The sequence below is a fragment of the Chelonoidis abingdonii genome, chromosome 5, assembly GCF_003597395.2.
Source record: "Chelonoidis abingdonii isolate Lonesome George chromosome 5, CheloAbing_2.0, whole genome shotgun sequence".
Taxonomy (NCBI): domain Eukaryota; kingdom Metazoa; phylum Chordata; order Testudines; family Testudinidae; genus Chelonoidis; species Chelonoidis abingdonii.
In genome coordinates, this window is record NC_133773.1 from 30,708,563 (window position 1) to 30,728,238 (window position 19,676).

At 41.3% G+C, this 19,676-nt stretch overlaps 1 protein-coding gene across 1 annotated transcript; it reads right to left on the reverse strand.

Annotated features, from left to right (window-relative positions):
- Positions 1–1,162: 1,162 nt before the first annotated feature.
- On the reverse strand, positions 1,163–19,668 carry LRIT3 (leucine rich repeat, Ig-like and transmembrane domains 3). The gene is made up of 4 exons (XM_032784617.2): positions 18,951–19,668; positions 17,158–17,633; positions 4,948–5,253; positions 1,163–2,497 (listed from the first exon to the last, which is right to left on the reverse strand). Exons 1-4 carry the CDS (start codon positions 19,064–19,066, stop codon positions 1,431–1,433), a joined length of 1,965 nt encoding a protein of 654 aa, XP_032640508.1. The 5' UTR covers positions 19,067–19,668; the 3' UTR covers positions 1,163–1,430.
- Between the last annotated feature and the right edge of the window lie 8 nt (positions 19,669–19,676).

The window sequence follows — 19,676 nt, forward strand, 5'->3', positions numbered from 1 at the left end:
TTTACCCGCTCTGTGCCTCAAGTTATCCATCCGTAAAATGGGGAGAAAGACACTGGCCTGCTTTGTAAAGCACTTTGAGATCTATGGATGAAAAGAACTAGATAAGATCCAGGTATTATCATCATCTCATTGGGAAGGGAAGATTCCCAGCTTCCCACAGAACTCACATGGAAAGGCCCAAGATATCAAAGGTGCTCACTCTTTTTAAAAAAAAATAAATCCATTTTGGCATGTATTGTGTTCTCTCTGTTTACACACAGTTATACTCATGCAGTTGGAACCTGCATAAACAAAGTCAATAGGAGTCTTGTTAGGGACTTCAATGGATGCAGGATCGGACTCATGGCAGGCAATCCTAGATGTCTATTTTTAAAATATATAATATGATTTTGGAAATGTTGAGTTGTGCTCATAATTTGCCTACGCAATTACACATTTCCAAATGTTACCCTCACCCTGTCGCCTCATTCCCTCCTCCTATTTGTTACATCTCCTGTTGCATCTTGTCTGTAGCTATTGGAGGACAAGACCTCATCTTACCATGTGTCTTATACATAAACGTATGTATGTTATATAGTGTCAAAGGTAAACAATTGTCAAAGAAGTTAATTAAATTGCAGTATGCATAGTGTTCTAAGGCTGGGATTTTGCAACAGGACCATATTAAGTACCAATAGTTTCAACCTATTGTTAACATTTGTCCCTTACAAGGCTACCTACATCAAAACCTTACCTTAAGTTCACCAGCCAAGAGAAGCTCCTTCCAAAAGCATCTGTAACTTGATGAAGATGGTCTATGCTGCATCTCAAGAAACAAAGCACATGATCTCTGGGTAACTGACTTGAGCCTTGATTAACCCAAAATCACTCCCACTCCAAGACGTTATATAATTTAGTGCTCTACCACATTTTGAAGCACAAGCTGTCATTGGAAAATCTGTATTTTCAAATATTAAGTATAAGTGACTATCTTCGACTCAAGCAAAGCCAGAGTTTAAGCTCTGCTCCTATAGCTTTTCTCCAGTACATAATATTTTTTATAAGAAACGTGGGGAATATTTGCTAGATACAACTTGCATGTTGTACACATTAAATCAGATGACAAGATAAATACCAGTATGTTTAATAAAAACAGAAAATATAAGAACATAAATCAGGCAGAGTTACTTTATGCTCTATTTACTCTCCAAGGAACATCACCATCTCATATCAGAAGTCACAGGATGCATGACAGGATGTAAAAAAGACAAAAAACAAATGCTGGCATCAATTTCCCTTTCCCCCTCCTACCACAATAGTCTGAGTTGTATCAGATGCTATATCTGACAATGGTATTTCCAACTGGCACTGACCTGCTTTGAGATACAAGACTGCAGTTTGGAATTAGTTTTACCCTTAGTGTATTTCACATTGTCCACTATATACAACAGTCAACAGAAGTACTCAGACCTGGAGCCCTCACTTTTGAAGGTCATCTGAGAATCCATGCTTGACCTAGAGCAAAGCAGAAGTTTTTCTGACTCATCAGTGTTTCTTCGAGTCCAGAGCTCTCCTCCTGTACCCACTGAACGGGGCTTAAGGGAAAGTGTTTCAAATTTGACATAGGTCTCTTTTGCAAGGTCAGCTTCCCTAGCAGATTTTGGTTTCTTGTGAAGTTTTAAAACTTTATAGAGTAAGAAAAATATCAAAGGTAGAACAATCACACATGCCACACTGCTAGTCATGATCAAAATGGAAACTTGAGAACCACTCTCATCATTTATTCCATCAGTGGAGAAAATAATGCATTGATCTTTTGTAGGTGGGACTCCTTTGGGACAGACACATGCCATGTATTGTGTACTAGGCTGCAAACCATCTATTGTGACTTTGTTTTTGCTGGGATCTGTACTCAGAGGCAGCATATCTTTCTCACCATACTTTGAGTACAATACAGTCACTGCAGAGTTGCTTATGGCATTGATGGTTTTCCAAGTTAAGGTAACTCTTTCATCCGTTTCACTAATAACTTTTAGGTTTTTTATGGTGACGTTCTGCTCACCCAGTGCTGCTGCATTCAATGAAGTCGACTCATCTTTCTTGCTTGTTTCTTCAGACTTTTTGTTGTTTCCATTTGTTACTCCCTTTGAACTTTTTTTCCCATCAACCATGGACTTGGACTGTTTTTTGTCTGTGATCTTGGCACTTGTTGCCCTTTCAGTGGTAGCCATTGTTGTGGGTAGCGATGTTAAGGGTGGAGGAGGTGTGGTGCTTTTTTCAGATTCTTGCTTGGCTTCCTCCTGTGTGTTATTTTGTTGGTCTGCTTCAAACTTCTTCCCATACTTTTGTGGTGACACAGTCGTAGTGACAACACCAACCACAGTGACAGTAACAGCAGCTTCTGACATTCCCGCCAAATTTTTGGCCTTACATCTGTAGTCCCCTGCATCCTTGTATGAAATCCCTGTCAAACTTATTATGGACCATCTGACACCCTCTCCTGGAGTTTCTTGAATTACTAAAGGAAAACGAAATGCATATAGTAAAACAGTGTAACAGTAACATAAAAGAGGCAAGGTTATGACTTTACCCCTTCCATGCTTTTGCTATGTTAGAAAAAACAATTTGAATTGAACATATTGTTTTTTTAAACACAACTTGCAGAACTCCCTGTCATATAATAGTATTGAAAAAAAGAGTTGAGGTCTGGTGTACACTACAGACCTACATCAGTATAACTACATCACTCAGGGGGGTATGAAAAATCCACACTCCTGAGAGACATCATTATACCAATCTAACACCCTGTGCAGACAGAGCTCTGTTGGCAGGAGAGCTTCTCCCATTGGCATAGCTACCACCTCTCGGGGAGGTGAATTAACTACGCCGACAGGAGAGCTCTGTCCAGTCAGCAGAGAACATCTTCACTAAAGCGCTATAGCTGCATCAGTGCAGCTGTGCCCATGCAGTGTTTTAAGTGTAGACTTGCCCTGAGTACGGTTCAAAAATAAAATTAGACATTTATATGAGTAATAAAAATATTTGCCGTTTCACTATAAAAAACAAAAATGGTTAAAGGGATACAGGGAGGGATACAGGGTAAAGTTTCAAAAGTGCATAAGTGACTTGGCAGCCTAAATTCCATGGACTTTAGAAGCTAAACGGACTTTCAACAAGACTTAAAACCCTAAGTGTCTAAGTCACTTTAGGAAATGGTACTTTGGCTCCTACATCACTTAAATGATCTTGAAAGTTTCACCTATCAGCTGTTATGCTTAAGGGTAAAATCTTACTGCTAACTGTCCGGGGTTAGCAAGAAACGTCTCCCATGAGGAGGTTATTGCATAATTACCCATTATGGGGCTTTACACAACTGTCTGAGGCACTATTTTGGACTACATAGAGCACTGGTACAATCCCATAGGACAATTATTAAGTCTATCACATAATCCAGGAATTGTATACACCACCTCACAAGGGAGGTTAAAGTCTAAACATGCATTGGAAAGGGAATTATCCTGTTTCACCTAGGGGTAAGCTCTCAGGTCAGGATTGGATCACATGGCTGGAGTAAGAAGCAGCAGCCTGCATTACCCAGGCTTAACTTGTCTTGTGGACTAAACTTTCCCAGAACTGTCTATCTAGATCCCTTAACAGTCCACACACACACACACACACTTTAAATAAAGATTAAGAGATTAAGTTATACCCATATAATTAATAGAGTTATATCTATTTTTATGATGTGGATTTTACTCTTCACCCCATATATTTTAATTATGCTGCAAAGGTGAAAGACAGGCACTGTAAATAATTAAACAATTGTAATGTATGACATCTCGATTTTACAGACTTCTGTGTTTCCTCTATTTGTGTGCTCTACAATGACAGTTGTGACATGAACAGCAAAAGCAAAGACAATTTTATATATATATAGCATTCCAGTTACAAAAGCTCTCCACACAAATTTTGGAAAAGTTTGGATTTGAATTCACACTGCAGAGTTCAAACCCACCTCTACAGAATATGTAATCATCAAAATACTTTGAGTTACTAAAATAATTGAGTTCTGAGGCAAACAGTTTAATTTCCAGACTTTTCTAGGAGCTGCAGATTTTATACATTCGCTAGCTTCCCCTACTCTCAGACCTTTGCTTTTTCCGTCTTTCCTTTTCTACAGTTCTTCTTTAAATTCTAAAGATAATCTTTAGATGCTAACCATGGTCCATCTACTGGCAGCCTCCAATATTGCACTATAACAACTCTTCCACTGACAGGCTTATTTTGTTTTAAATGAGTGATATTAGCTTACTGCTTTGAGTTAAAAGAATTTTTCATAATAAATATAACAATTTATTATTGTGGGCTTACAATAAGTTGTCATACAGTTTCATTCTCACAAACCCATTACTTAGAAATAGAAAAACTTCCGAATTGCTAGATGAAATTACTAAAATTGGCTGATATACAAAAACAATATCAGATATTCACTGTCTCTTTACCGTTCAGTATGGACATTGGTGGTAAATGACCAAAATTCAAACAAAGTAATATTTATGACAAATCCAATACTTATTATAAAAATTGCTGTGTTTAAATAGCTCACCTATGGCTACACTGGCTTTTTTAACTTGCGTTTTGTACCAGAGACAAGCCAAAACTGAAACTCAAGTCCAAACGACCCCATCCAATTTTGGGATCCTGAATCTAAGCCTCCTATCCAGTCTTGGTTCCATGTCATGTTCTGAATTGGAAGTGACTTGTTTGCCCTGTTCATGTACAGATATGGATGAATTTAACACAAATAGGGACAAGGAGATTCTGGACCCAAACGATAGAACTATTGTGAGAAATATCTGGTCTTGTTCATTTTTCGCTATTCATAATAATGATCTCAAAGATCATTTCCAAGCACAAACTATCAATATATCTAGGTTCTCATATTTCTTAGTAATAAATTAGAAATACCTGTATAGTTCACCGGTAAATTGTCTGATCTGATCCAGGTAAGTTGTGGGGTTGGATATCCAGTGGCATCACAGCGTAGCAGTACATTGCTTCCCAGAGGTGATGTGATTTTTGTTGCTGAAGTCATCACTGATGGTTTAAGACACTGTTCCAGCTCTGCTCTCTGGAACAAGATACCTGCCAGGCTCTCAGGTCCACTACAAGCCACAAGAGGATCCAGAAGTACAACAGAGGTGTCCACTATTTTGGAAAATTCAATTAGCTTTGAAATCCGACAGTCACAAAACCATGGATTGTCTTGCATACCTTCAGCAGAAAAAAAAAAAGCATACACTTAGTTTCAAGCATTACTTGGATTTCATGATTAGAGTGGGACATACCATTGTGTCTAAATGCTAATAGGGAGAATGTGTCTCTTTTAAGTTCATGAAATATTTAATCTGTTCCTTTTATACTTTTTTTTTTTTTGAGGTTCAGGAAGGAGGGTTAAAGCTATTTTGTTAACAATTGATAAACTAGATCTTTTCCCCACAACAACCTGCACAGAAAATGGTACATGAATTGACATATTCTACACTAAATTGTACCATTTTTTCATTCCTTTGAAACAACCTCAGAAGGAGCAGCCTTGGTTAGCTGCCAAGTAAGGTGTTTCACCAGCAAGTGCAAGTAGATCTTCTAATAGCTATGGTTGTCCTCTGACCTCCACTGATCTCCTTTTTCCCCTTCATTAAGTATGGAGTTTTCTAAACTTTTTTTTTTTTCCAGGCACCTTTTTCAGTGCTTGGATTTTGGCTGAGAAGACAGCAATGATGAAAGTGTTTATGACTTATACCAACTCTTCTGTCATTGAACAGAGATGGCTTTAAGCCAACGAAGTTTAGATCTGGATCTGAACTTTCCCAATGTTCAGGGGTGTTTGGATTCAGAGATCTCATTCAGGCCAATCTTTTAAATATAAAATATTTAAAAGCTGTGGAGGGATGCAGAGAGAGAAGGAGGAGAGCAGAGGAACTGTCAAAATAATTAAAGGATTTTAGCATTTCTGATGGCACACAAGGACCCTGCCACTCCCCATTTGACTTCAGACTATTTGCCCTTTAATTATGAAGAGCAGGAGTGAGGGGACATTTCTTCTATTGTTGAATTTGATTTCAGGTGAATTACATTGTCCATTTTATAGTAATATAGGTCCAGCTCTTATATTGGTGTAAGACAGCATAGCTCTGTTGACTTCAGTAGAGAAATATCTATTTATACCAGCTGAGGATCTGGTCCACAGCATTTCATTCATGCCTTTAAATAGTTTCCGATCTGACTTTAGATCTTTGTACACATCTCCCTGGAACACTCCATTTCATTTGAATATTAACAATAAATAGAACTAATTCTAAATTCAAGCTATTTTTGTAGGGAACATGGGATAGCCTCCAATGCTATGATGATGGGTGCATTAAAAGTGAGCAGGCAGATATAAAATAAAAGCTACTACTTTGCAGTGAAAACCTATAATTATTGGATACTCTGAACAGTTTAGCAAACCAGTCATGAATGAAACCCAGATAAGAGGACATAGTACACAATTCATGATGTGAAAAGATGCATTAACTTTATGAATAATTAAATAAAAAATTGGAATTATTTCATGTTACCAACACCTTTCTTTTTCCCTTTCTTAATACTTCATTTGCTTCTAATGTCTTTGCATTTTTAGAAAAGATCTGTAGATGTAGAAACACATGCTTCCTTTAACCACCTGAGCAAGATTAGGTTATTTTAAGCACAAAGTCAGTGATTGATTAAGACAGTGGTAAACCCTGACTAATCCCACCCTTTAAAACATGACTTGACCTGAAGAGATTCCTTGACTATGTGTTTATGACATCACAATCCAATTGTACTCCTTCCAGACATGAGTGATTTTAAATCTGACTAGTTATTACCCACAAGAAAAGGAATAGGCAAATCCAAGAAAACTGTTTCGAGTATTGTACTTTAAAAAGCTAATCTTCAAAAAGAGAGCGAGCGAGTGCAAGCGTACACTCCTCTTTGGAGATTATATATAGCTTTGGAGAAATTTATTTATATATATATATATACACACACACACACAACTTGACAACCTCTGGTGAACTGGACATATATATAAAAATACATACATAAAAGACCAGTTCACCAGAGGTGAATTTCAACAGGTTTCCTCTAACATCAGTCCATCCTATCTATAGCTCCCCTTTGCACTGTATATTTAAGATGGGAACATGGGTAAAACTAGCAGGGGAAGGAGAAGGTCGACGTTCTCAATTTCCAGCCTACTCCCTTAGTACATAAGATAAACTTCCTTCCAGTTCATAGACGCAGTACAGGTGTCCCAGAAGCCATTAATTGCAAACAAATCCAATGTAATGCCCCTAATTCCTAGGATTTGCAAATGTACGTTCCATGTAAGGATGTTGAAGACCATTGGGCAAAGTAAAGGGGTCAAAGAACATAAAAACAGCCAGGGTGGGTCAGACCAAAGGTCCATCTAGCCCAGTATCCTGTCTTCCAACAGTGGCCAATGCCAGGTGCCCCAGAGAGAATTAACAGAACTGGTAACTATCAAGTGATCCATCCTCTGTCGCCCATTCCCAGCTCCTGGCAAACAGAGGGTAGAGACACCATCTCTGCCAGGATAACTTAATGTTACTTATCCACATTTCCTGAATATACATTTTCCACATTTTGGAAAATTTGTATGTTGCTGAGTTGGGACAATTATGTCTCTTTAAAAAAAAATTAAATAAACTAAATCACATTTTTTAATAGTCTGATCCTGCAAAGTCTTACTCATGTGAGTAATAATGATAATAGGGATTTGTAGGATTAGTCCCTTAGACAGGTAAATTATTCACCAATATGATTGAAATATATAAGCCTATTGTGAAACTTTTAAAACATACAAAGGTGCACAAAAATATCAACAAATAATTCCACTGAAAGCAATTATGGTAAAAGAAAGTGAAGATTGTAGGATTAAGCACTTAACAGTCAAGCACCTCATATGCAAATGAGCTTAACTCAAATTCATTTCTCACTAATCTGTCCATGCTTTGCAAAATGCTTATTAGGGCAATGCATGGTTAATGAAGTTTGTGTGACATATTAATGCAGTGCAGTAAAAAAACCAACACCACCCTACTTAGAGAGACAAGATAGGCAGGGGCAGCAGCTTATATGGGCTCAAGGTGCTTAAGCACCAGGAATATTTAAGGGTGGGGGCTGTGCTCCACCAATATTTGGAGCTGGACTTCTCCTCTGCCCCTGCCTCGGAGCTTCCCTTCCTAAAAGAAAACAGCCAGTGCCTCTCTCCTTTGTTTGTGCTGCTTTTGCCTAAGGCTATAGAGATCAGTGGCAGGCAGCCTCTTGGAGCACCGGGGGTGGGGAAGAGAGAGAGAGGAGGGGGAAGGAGGCACACACGTGCTTGGGAGCTCTCTCCCCCGCCTGCCCCCAGCACCCAGGGGCAGCAGCAGGGGTGGGGAGGCCACACATGATGGCAACCCCCTCACCCTGGTACCCACCATAGGGAAGGCGAGTGGGCTTAATGGACCTGAGTCCCTAGGAGCATGTGCAGTGACAGTGGTGCAGAGTGAGTGTGCTGCGGCGGGGGTCCCTCCCCTGGAACTTGCTGCTGCCAGAAAAGAGGTGGGAGAGTCCTCTCTGGCCCTAGCCCTGGGGCAGCCTGTCTGCATCCCAAGTTCCTTATCTCCAGCCCTGCCCCACCCCAAAGCCTGCGCCCCCAGCACCCCAACCTTGAGCACCCTGCTGCACTGAGAACTCCTCATCTCCTGCCCCACCCCAGAGCCCTCACTTGAGGGGAAAAACGTGCAACTTAAATTTGGTAGTCAATTTCGAGTATCATTGTGTTTAGCACCATACTTGATTATTTTACACCCTTTAAAGTATACGGGTGTTACAAAGTGGGAATGTTCTTAATGTTTTCTCTGAATACTGTTTGTGTGCCTCAGTTTCCCCTATGCATTTCTCAAGGATCTAGATGGTGGGATAAGGGTGTGTGATTGTTGTAGAGCCTTAGAGTGCCAGTGTGATGCCGTCTGCACAGAGAATGGCCAAAACCCTGTCTCCAGCCAACTGATGGCCTGGGTCGCTTTCCTGCAAGGTGCCAACTGAAGGTGTTGGAGAACAAAGAGATCAGGTGGCCTCCTAATGCCTGGAAAAGAGACAAAGGCCAGAGGAGAGAGTGTCAGTGCCTGTGCGGACTTCCGGGAAGCGCATGGTGTGGAAGGGGATGCTGGGATGCTTTGGAAACTACTCCATACAAAGCCAGTCAGGACTCTGGGGAGCCTCCTCTCTCTGAGCATACTGTCTCCAGGGCAAGAAGCTTACACCTTCCTGGGTCTGACCTCGGAGCATTCAGCATGCCCTTCCACACTGTGCGCTTTCCGCAGCGAGTCTGCCCAGGCAGGTCCTGGGGCAACCAGAGGTCCCTGCACCCCAACTCTGCAGTCAGACATGACTCTCAGCCAGCTGGTAAAACAGAAGGTTTATTAGACGACAGGATCACAGTCTAAAACAGAGCTTGTAGGTACAGAAAACAGGACCCCTCAGTCAGGTCCATCTTGGGGGTGGGGAGCCAGACCCAAGTTCTGGCCTCTCCCCATTTCCCCAGCCAGCTCCAAACTGACACTCCCTCCTCTAGCCTTTGTGTCTCTTCTGGATCTCTTTGTCCCCAGCACCTTCAGTTGGCACCTTGCAGGGGAAACTGAGGAACCTACACAGTATTCAGAGAAAACATTAAGAACATTCCCACTTTGTCACAACAGGTGCAACAAAATTTAATACCGTATATTGAAGCAGACAAGTGCTGCTTCTGACTTTCCACTTTTAATCGACCCTTGTAATCTTGTGGTGCCAACGCGTTGTAGTTTCATTTTATATTGGCTTACTGGGCGAGAGCAGGGAGGGAGGGGCACCACCATTTTGGGCACCACCAGAAATTATACAAACCTGCCACCTATGAAGATGGGTACAATGTAGTTATAGCCTTGACTCTCTAATGTCCTGGGATCAACACAGCTAGAATAACACTGCATACCACATCATGCTTGTGAGTCAGACTACTGCCACCAATCTCATTGCAGAGAATTAATTGTAAGACAGCTTCTCAGTGTCCAGGGAACCTCAGCATGCTCTGGAGCACACTTATTCTACTGAAAGTGGTCCTAATCCCACAATCCTTTTCTCGGGTAACACTCTCCCTCAAATCAGTGTAAGTTTTGCCTGGGAGAATGGCAGGATCAACTGCAGCATTTGTCCCTACTGCTGTCAGAAAAACACTGATTCAGACTGACAGGAAACAATGTTTCTCCTAGAGTAGTGGTCCCCAAACTGGAGGAGTGTTGCGGGAGGCCACAGGGCCCAGGCTAACCCCCCTCCTCCCAGGATGGCAGGGAGGGAGTGCCACCCAGCCCCCTGCTCTGCCCCCAGACTCCTTCCAACTGCAGCAACACCACCACTCCACCCACAGCCCAGCTCCAGCCACAGCTGCAGCTCCACTCCACCCCCTGCTCGGCCCCCAGTCCAGCTCTGCCCTCATTTCTCTCCACCCCCAGACCAGCTCCATCTCTAGCCCCAGCTCCTCCCCCATTCCCAGTTTTGCTCCCAGTTCTGCCTTTAGCCCCAGCTCCTCTGCTGAGCCACGGACTGATTCCATTACTGGTAAGGTGGGGCACAGCAGGAAAAGTTAGGGCACCACTGTCCTAAAGGAACATAACACTATTTCAGTTGCACAAGGGGAATTCTCTTCCCAAATAAAACATTCAGTGCATATAAAATATATGCTAAGATAAAATCTGAGCTGTAATAACACATTAGGGAAGCTTCTTGTGGAATATGTTGTCTCATTTGAGGTACTGATGCCAGGACTGTTTGAGCTTTGTTTTGTGCTGCATTAACCTCTAATAATCATTGCAAAATTCCTCTAGGTAAGGTGAACACTTAAAGATGTGTATTACTCAAAAAGGCAACTAACCCTAATAACCTGTTGAACTATCTGCCACTGGAAATTATTAACATTTGCAGAGACAGAGTTTCAAAGTCAGGCATGTGCAACTGCACATTGACCTTTGAACATGACTAACTGATGCCTGGAAATAACTGGTGCTCATGAACATGTCAGATACAACATCTGAGGGTGCACAAGTTGAATGCCTGCCATCCATGTGTATATGCACAGATATTTGCTCACAAGCCCAACTCACTCAAACACACAATTGCGTGTGCCTACTTTTAAAATCTGTCTAGTTTTATTTTTAACTGGTCCAGAGGCAGATGCTATTCTTATTCAGAGAAATGTCCATTCCTGCTTGATATTTTACAAAATGACGTGTTCTCTTTCCTCTGGACTGGAGAATAACAGTATAAGGAGAAGGAAGTACTCCTAAGAAATTGGAAGGGAGAATGGCTGCTCCTTAAATGCCAGCAGCTTTCCACAGTAGTAAATTATGCTAAAAGCCAAGTTAACACCCCTATAAGGCCTCTGTTCTTTCCGGTTCAAAAAAGGTAGAAACATACAGCTGAGGGGATACGGTGCAGTGGGGAAGAGAAGGTCAGGCATCAGGAGACCCCAGGATTCCCAGAGTTAGAAGTTCGCTTTCCGCATGGACCCTCAAGATTGGTAGGGCTAGCAGCTTGTCTCCCTTCACAAGATGGCTGAGTCCTTCTCCACAGGGTCAGCTTGTGACAAAACCTCGTGGGCTGACTTTTTCCCTCTTGCAGATTTCCAACATGAAGTTATGACTTGCTATTTATTGCTCATATTGCAGTAGTGCCCAAAGGATTCAATCCAGATCCAAACTCCACTGCCTGAGGCACTGTACAAACAAACATGAGACAGTCCCTGACCTACAGAGTATAAAACAGAAATAGACTGAGCAAAGAAAGACAGGGAAGCGAAGAACAAGGTAATACGGTTACGTGGTTATTCAGGCTAGCCTGGAGGGTTCCAGATCATTTGGAAGCACTGGATTTTGTGAATGGGGAAAGCTGTAGAACCCCAGACCCGCTCACTTTGCCTCTTTCCCAACATATAAATATACACTTGGGTCTGCAGGTAGAGACAGGAGGCTCTTTTCTTAAAATCTTCCATGAGGGAGACAAAGATTTTCATAAGTTACCTAATTGGTTCTGAGATAAATAATTGTTTTCACTGCAGCCAGACAAAGTGCAGTTATTTAGAGTTGATTCATTAACACTGTTTCAGTTTCTCAGGTCCAACATTGACTCCCAGGAGGTAATCTCCTCACTCACATGATGGCTATTTCCAGCCAGTTACGAGCCAGGGTTTTCTTCTAATATGAAACCAACACTTAAAATGGTTGCACAATAAGCACTGATTTGCCATACATAGATAAGATATGGTACAAGTAGACAACACTGTACAATGAGCAACTGACAAAGCTTCCTTCCTAATGAACCACAATGGAGTTTCTGTGCAAATGGACAGAAAATGGTCACATTCCACAAAGTGTCCTCATCTGATTCATTTGGAGACTAGCCTGGATGCTGCAGTGATCACAACAAACTCAAATAATTTGCTTCTTCAGTAACTCATTGGTTATTCATCCCCATCAATGCCTAATAACAGCCCATAGTTACAGCTGTGAATTATATACTCCAATGTGTATCACAGAAGAATACAGTTATTCAGTCTCTCCTTCTTGGTAAACAGAGTTTCCCCCACACCAGTACGTCCTGCTGTGTCAATATGGACTTTAGCTTAGAAGCGAGATATGTAGGAAATTTTCTCTGTAAATCAGTAACCAACCTCAGGGTTTAATTAAATGCACATTATTCCCCTTTTAGTGGGTTGTAAAGTGGCAATAAATGAAATATTCAAGGTTCAAAACGAAACCCAAATGTTATTAACACGTGATGTTTCCTCCACCCCAGTTGTGATGTTTCCTCCACTCAAGGCTGTCTGTAACTGCAACACCATCTGCAGCCCTTGCTGCTCAGCTGGGGTTTAGTCAGTGGCTTCACATAGCAAAAGACTGACTGGCCCCTTTTCTCACTGGCTCCCTGTGCTTCCCTCTCCCCACACTGCCACACACAGTGTCATGGAAACAATCACTACAGAGCAGGCCCCAGGAAGAGCTGAGTCTTCCCAACTACCTGGCTAGCACACTCTGCAGAAGCCTGGTGGCTCTGCTGCATTCAGGGTCCTTGGCACATGGGAAGGCAGCAAGGGCAAGATTTCACCCAGCGCAAACTGCATCTCTATCCTATGCTGTATTCCCTCATCCTCTCAATGGCTCTCTAGGAGGGAGACCGCAAGGGGAATGATATTACCATTGTGCATGCCTCAGATTTGAAACCACAGTATGCTCTTGCAGCCCAGTCCTGCCACCACAGACTTCGGTGGGAGCAGGACTGAGCCCTTGGTGTCCAAATTGATTGAAGAAAATTGTCATAAACAGATAGCTAAGGGTTAATGTTTCTTTCACCTGCAAAGGGGTAACAAACAACACCTGACCAGAGGACCAATCAGGAAACAAGATGTTTTCAAATCTCTAGGGAGGGAAAGTTTATAGCGGTGTGCGTTCCTTTGTTCGTGTGTCTGTTGCTCTCTCGGCTTTGAGAGTGATCTCTTCTGTCCAGGTTTTCTAATCCTCTGTTCCGAGTGTGAGTACAAAGGTAAAAGACAATAGGCTATATTGTTTTTGTATTACATGTGTGTGTTTTGCTGGGAATGTTAAATTGTATTTCTTTTTGGATAGGCTGCTTTATTCATTTTTCCTTTTTAAGGTCAATAACCCTGTATTGTCACCTTGATACAGAGACTATTTTTATGTCTATTTCTTTCTTTTTATATAAAGCTTTTCCTTTTAAAAACCTGTTGATTTTTTTTTCAGTGGGGCTGCAAGGGGATTGGAGTATGCAGCTCCACCAGGGAATTGGTGGGAGGAAGAAATGGGGGGAAGAGAAAATCTCTTTGCGTTAGAGTTACAAAGGTTGCATTTGCAGGGACTCTGAGTGAGGGTGAGAGAAACCTGATCTCTCTGGTTTGCATTTCAAGGAATTGAAACAGGGTGATCTTCCAGGGTCATCCAGGGAGGGGGTTATTTCCCTTTGTTGTAAGACTCAGGGCATCTGAGTCTTGGGGTCCCCCAGGGAAGGTTTTGGGGAGACCAGAGTGAGCCAGGCACTGGAATTCCTGGCTGGTGGCAGCGCTATCAGATCTAAGCTGGTAATTAAGCTTGGAGGTTTCATGCAGGCACCCATTTTGGACGCTAAGGTTCAGAATTGGGACTTATGCTTTATGACAAAACGGATCAAGCAAGGGTAAAGTTTGGATTACCGACAAGACTAGGGAAAGGCCAGGTTCTTATCAGTTAGAAAAAAGCAGCTCCGGTTTTCCAGGGGCACAGTCAGTCACGTCACCTGAAGATTAGGGAAGGGAGCCTTCTCCTGTACTCTCTCTTCCTCAGGTTCACTTATGACATTGCAGCTAGCAGAGCCTTCTAAATGTTAAAAATCACTTGGTTTGGGTTTGAGTTTTTGTTTTGTTTAAAAACCACCAGCGAATAATTTTGTTTTCCTGATTCTGCCAACCATTGTTCACATTGAGCAGAACCCTGACTGCCATTTTACTGGCAGCATTTCAACAACTTGACTTTGCTGTAAGTACTGCTAGGAAGCTCTGAATTTCAGCTTCCAGTGACACCATGCTTTCAGCTAACAAGCCAGCTAGAGATAGAGCACCTAGCTGGATGCTCCCACAGGAGGGGGACAAAGTACCCAGGACTCTCGGCAGGTTCACTTTGCAGAATTTTCATCCAGAGAAGGTAGAAGGTGCAGAGAACTGCAGATCTGTGAAGAAGTGAAGCTTTAGTCCAATGGTCTAAATGGTTTAAGTCAGCTCCTTTGGCCCCTTCTTATCCCTGGCAATGCGGTTCCTCCAGGAGAAATGCTACCATTAGCAGGCCAGCCTCTCTGAGAGGTGCAGAAGTGTAGCCTTAGTTAGCACTGATTCAAGCAGAATTAATTAAGGCATGGAATCCAAGCAGATACTCACCACCTCTGGGAAGGGGGAGAGTGCTACACAGAACAAAGGCTCTTTGGTTCCTCTCCCAGCCCTGAAAACCTCAGTGAGCCCCAGCATATCTTCCACGGGGTATCAGAGAGGGCAATGTCACAGAGCCACTAGTCTCCCTTTTTCATGGTTCCTACCCAGAATCCCTTCTGCTTGGAGAAGTGAAGAAGATAGTCAGGCTCATATAAATCCTACTCAACATGGTACATTTTTAAGCAACAAAAATACAGCAGGGAAGGCCTCTCTCTCTGATTTTGTCACCAGATCCTAAAATCTATCAGGTCGTAACAGCCATGTCCCTCTGGCACAGACCTGAGAGTGAGACTCCTGCAATGAGTGCGTGAGCTCATGCACGAGTATGTGTGTGTGCATGCACAACCTCGCACATGAGTGAGAAACATGACCAGGGTTCCTGGACACTACAGTAATACACTCAATAAAGAGGAAGGAAAAGCAGATTTAGTGGGAAGGGGATTGTGGGCTTGTCAGGGAACAATCCAAAACACAAGCAGTGTGACACTTCAGATCTCCAGAGGTTCACGTTCAGATTTATTGTATAACAATCATTGTCTGCTTGCACTCTAATAGACTTACAATAAATGGCTTTTGTAATGACTGGAAATGAAGTGAATCATTCACAGCTAACCTAATGTATAGTTGCTCCAAATTCTACAAAGAAATCATCATTTTATTTTCAGGGTATTTGAGTTCAGTATGTAAGTCTGAAGGTAGGTAACTGCATACCATCTCCACAGAACATAGGATCCAAAAACCAGAGGCAAATTGGCAGCTGAATCCAGTGAATCTACTGCCCTTTCATCTATGGAGATACGGGTTCAAATCCAGGCTTGGTTCACAAATGAAAATGAGCTAAAGGTCTCATGCTAATTCCCCTGGGGACTTTTTTGTATGTTATAAAATCATCACATAACATGGCACAAACAGTCACGTGCTCAAGAGAATACAGGTGCTAGGGCTCCAAGGCTTGTCAGGATTAAAGGCTGTTGACAAAGATTGAAGAGAAACTTCGCGAGCACTCAACCAGATTCCACTATCTTTGCACAGCAAGGGCACCGCAAAGAACCTGGAAGTTGGCTAGATCTCCTGAGATGAGGAATCTGATATGGGGAAAATCCTCAGCAGATTTAGCGCTGACATATACAGCAGCTGGAAGGTTAAATTCCCAGCACAGGTAGACAGACACGTGCTAGCGCTGCTCAAGCTAGCACTTAAAAAGAGCAAGGTTGCCATAGTGGTACTAGCAGCAGTTCAGAATAGCTGCCCAAGTGCATAGTCAGGGGTCAAGCGAGAGTGTGCCAGGGCAGCTAGCCTGAGCTACTACAGCCAAACTAGCTCATGCAGAGCAAGCACACATATGTCGACCTGGAACTGCACCTCAGAGCTGCTGCACAGACATACTCATAGCCAGCTCCTACTCTCCTCCCTCCTGTAACCATTAGCGTAGCGGGAGTGTGCAGGGGTAGAAACAGAACACATTGTGCTCAAGCCATCACCAGGTGTGTAGATTAGAGCAGCCCCCACCTACATGAAGGCTGGTTGTCCTAGGATCAGGGCGTCACCCTCTGCTCCCACATGCAGTCCATCCCCTCCGTACACGCTGCATCCACAGAAACTGAGAGCAGTGGAGAATCTCTCCAATTATACCTAGTCCTACATACGATTTTTTTCTGAGCACCCAACGATCAACATATTATAAAAAAACAAGTATTAGCCAAAATATTTACAGAACTGATGAGTGATTCCTGTGAGCGACACAAGTTACAAAAAGCTAAGCGTCTTATACTAACATTTTAAGACATGTATTAGTATTTTCTACACAGTGTTTGTCCCAAATGTTAGCAGTAAAAATATTTAAAATAAATAGCAGGCAGCAATCAGCATAGCATAAGCAGTTTCACACTATATTTTAAACTAACATATTAGCATAGATATAACAATATTTTGCATGTTTGTAGCACCTTATATCCTGAATGATCCCAAAGCCCTTTATAAACTATGGCCTTAATCCTGCAAACACTACACTAAGCTGCTTCCCTGTTAAAAAGAAAATATTTAGACATGTTTTAATAAGGAATCCAATGGCTTCATGAGTTTACCTAATATGACTCTCTGTGCTGCTGGATCTGTGTTCCTGGACGGTGTAGCTTCTGAGAAGGGTGGCCAAATGTCCATTAGGTCTGATGGCAAGGTGGTTAGTTTGTTGCTGGATATGTCCAGGTAGGTGAGGTTTCTCAGGTATCTACCAGCCTCAGAGGGAATGCTGGTCAATTTGTTGTTATGTAAATCGAAGGTTCTTAAGTTGGGCATCTCCACCAGAGACTCCCAAGGGAAACTTGATAGCAAATTCCCATCCAGACGCAATTCATGCAGCTGCTTCAAATTATAAAAGCTGCTGGCATCAATGTTAGCCACACAATTGTAGGTCACCCACAGGTATTTAAGGTCTACCAAGTAGTAAAAGGCTTCAGTGGGGATTCTTCGTATGACAGTTTTTTCTATGCGAAGTTTTACTGTGTCCACAGGAACATTCACAGGGATCTCAAACATATCAGGGTCATTACACAGCACAGACCTAGCACCAAACAAAGAGAGATCTGTATTTCATTACCAGAGACTTGCATCTCAAATACATAAGTGTTAATACCTTTTCTACCACCACTACTGCCAAAATATCAGACTAAGTGCAATCTTCTATGTTTAAAAGATAGAGACAATTTGGAGGTGGACTTTCTTTCTAAAGAGAAAATGAATATAAAATATTAATGATACTGCTGCATTAATTCCAGATAAATTCAAATGCTATCTTTTATCCAGTCATTTTAGGGTCAGCAATGTAATTCAAGAACAGAAGGATTTTATTTGTATTTTTATCACTGAAACAGGAGATTCATGACCTCCGTTTTAATAAAAAGTCTATAATTCTGTGTGTCACTTTTTCTAATTTCTCTTCAAGAGTGGAGATATCAGATATTTAAGGCACAAGGGTAAATATATTTGTGGAACTTTACTTTTGAAAGTAGGTTGAAGATTACAAAAAAAAAAAGGAAAATTTTTCAAACTGAGTGCTTAAATTTAAGATTCTAAATCCACCTAAATAGAAATGGCCTAATCTTCAGAGGTTCTGTGGACTTTCTACTCCCATCGACTTCAGAGGTGTTGGGTTTTCTCAGAACCTCTGAAAATTAGGCCATTTCAATTTATTTTAAGTTCATACATATGTATTTAGGAGTCTAGGCATCCAGGTTTGAGAATTCTGACCAAAGTTAATGTCTCTTTTTTCTCTCCAAATAGATGCTGATTTATGAAGAACATCTATTTTCCTTTCTTCTCACCATAACTTTGTATCAGGTATAGCACGAGAATAAAATTAGCTGAAATTGTAATTCCCAAATGAGCAACAATACAATGTCTAGTGCATCTGCTGTACAATATTTCAAAGTGGTTAAGCTTTTCCTTTATCATCATACTTTTTCTATTGTCTAACAATGAGATAGAGTAAAGGAAACTTCTGCATTTATCTAAAACCAGGATTACTGTACCATGGATAACTGGTTTGAGAAATGGAATTTTCAAGGAAATATCAACATTTAGTAAATTAGAGTGCAGAGAGAAGTCTCTGTAAAAACTGAAGATGTAAAAGGCATTCAGCTGCTAAGTAAAAACCAGTAAGACAAGATATTATTGCTACCTGCAAATATCCATGCACGTTGTTTACCATGTAAAGTGGCATAAAAATGGAGTAAACTTCCCCCTTTATACTTCTAAAAAGTACATGAACTAAAACTACACAATCTGCTCTCATCAGTGGTGTCAGAGAATGTTATTCTAAATTTCCATCAACCTATTTTCTTATAATTACGTTGCATAACTGCAATAAAGAAAGGCATACCTTGTTCCAGTGCCATCACTTCTGCCATGGTAAATGCAAGTGCATTGTGAAGGACAAAAACCGTTTATCTCTTCAAAAAAGCTAATCATGATGCATAAACAAACAAACAGATACATGACTACCTCCCAGCAAAACTGTTATGAACAAAATCTAAAAACTTTTATTCCCAGGCACTCGCGTGCTGTGTGCGATGAATGTGAATGTAGCCATCCATTTAGTAATAGCAGATTACACTGGATTAGCTGAGATCTGTAGCTACTTAACCTTCAAATGTATCCTGAAAGGGATCAGTTGAACCAGCTTGTTTTTTATTATGTCAAAGGAACATATTCTGTTAAAATTATATCTATCACATATCAGGAAATCATCTTTATAGTTAACTATATTGAATACAGATTTACTAGATATATTTTGACATATCCCTTTACTTCACAGGGTGTTGTGCAGTTTAGTTAGCTAAGATTTATAAAGCATTCTGAGATTCTGGAAGGAAGTGTACTATATAAGTGTAACATGTCAAAGACAGTACTAAAAGGGGCTAAAAGTACTTAAAGGGGCATATTCTAAGACTGAATAACTATACAGTGCAGAATGTATCTGCATTTTAATATTAAAAACAGTCAAGATTAATAGCACAATGAGTTAGGTTTTAAAACCTTTTTTAGACAATTTTTTCAGGCTTTATCAGAAAGATTAAATACGTTTAAAATAATAGTTGTCATCTAT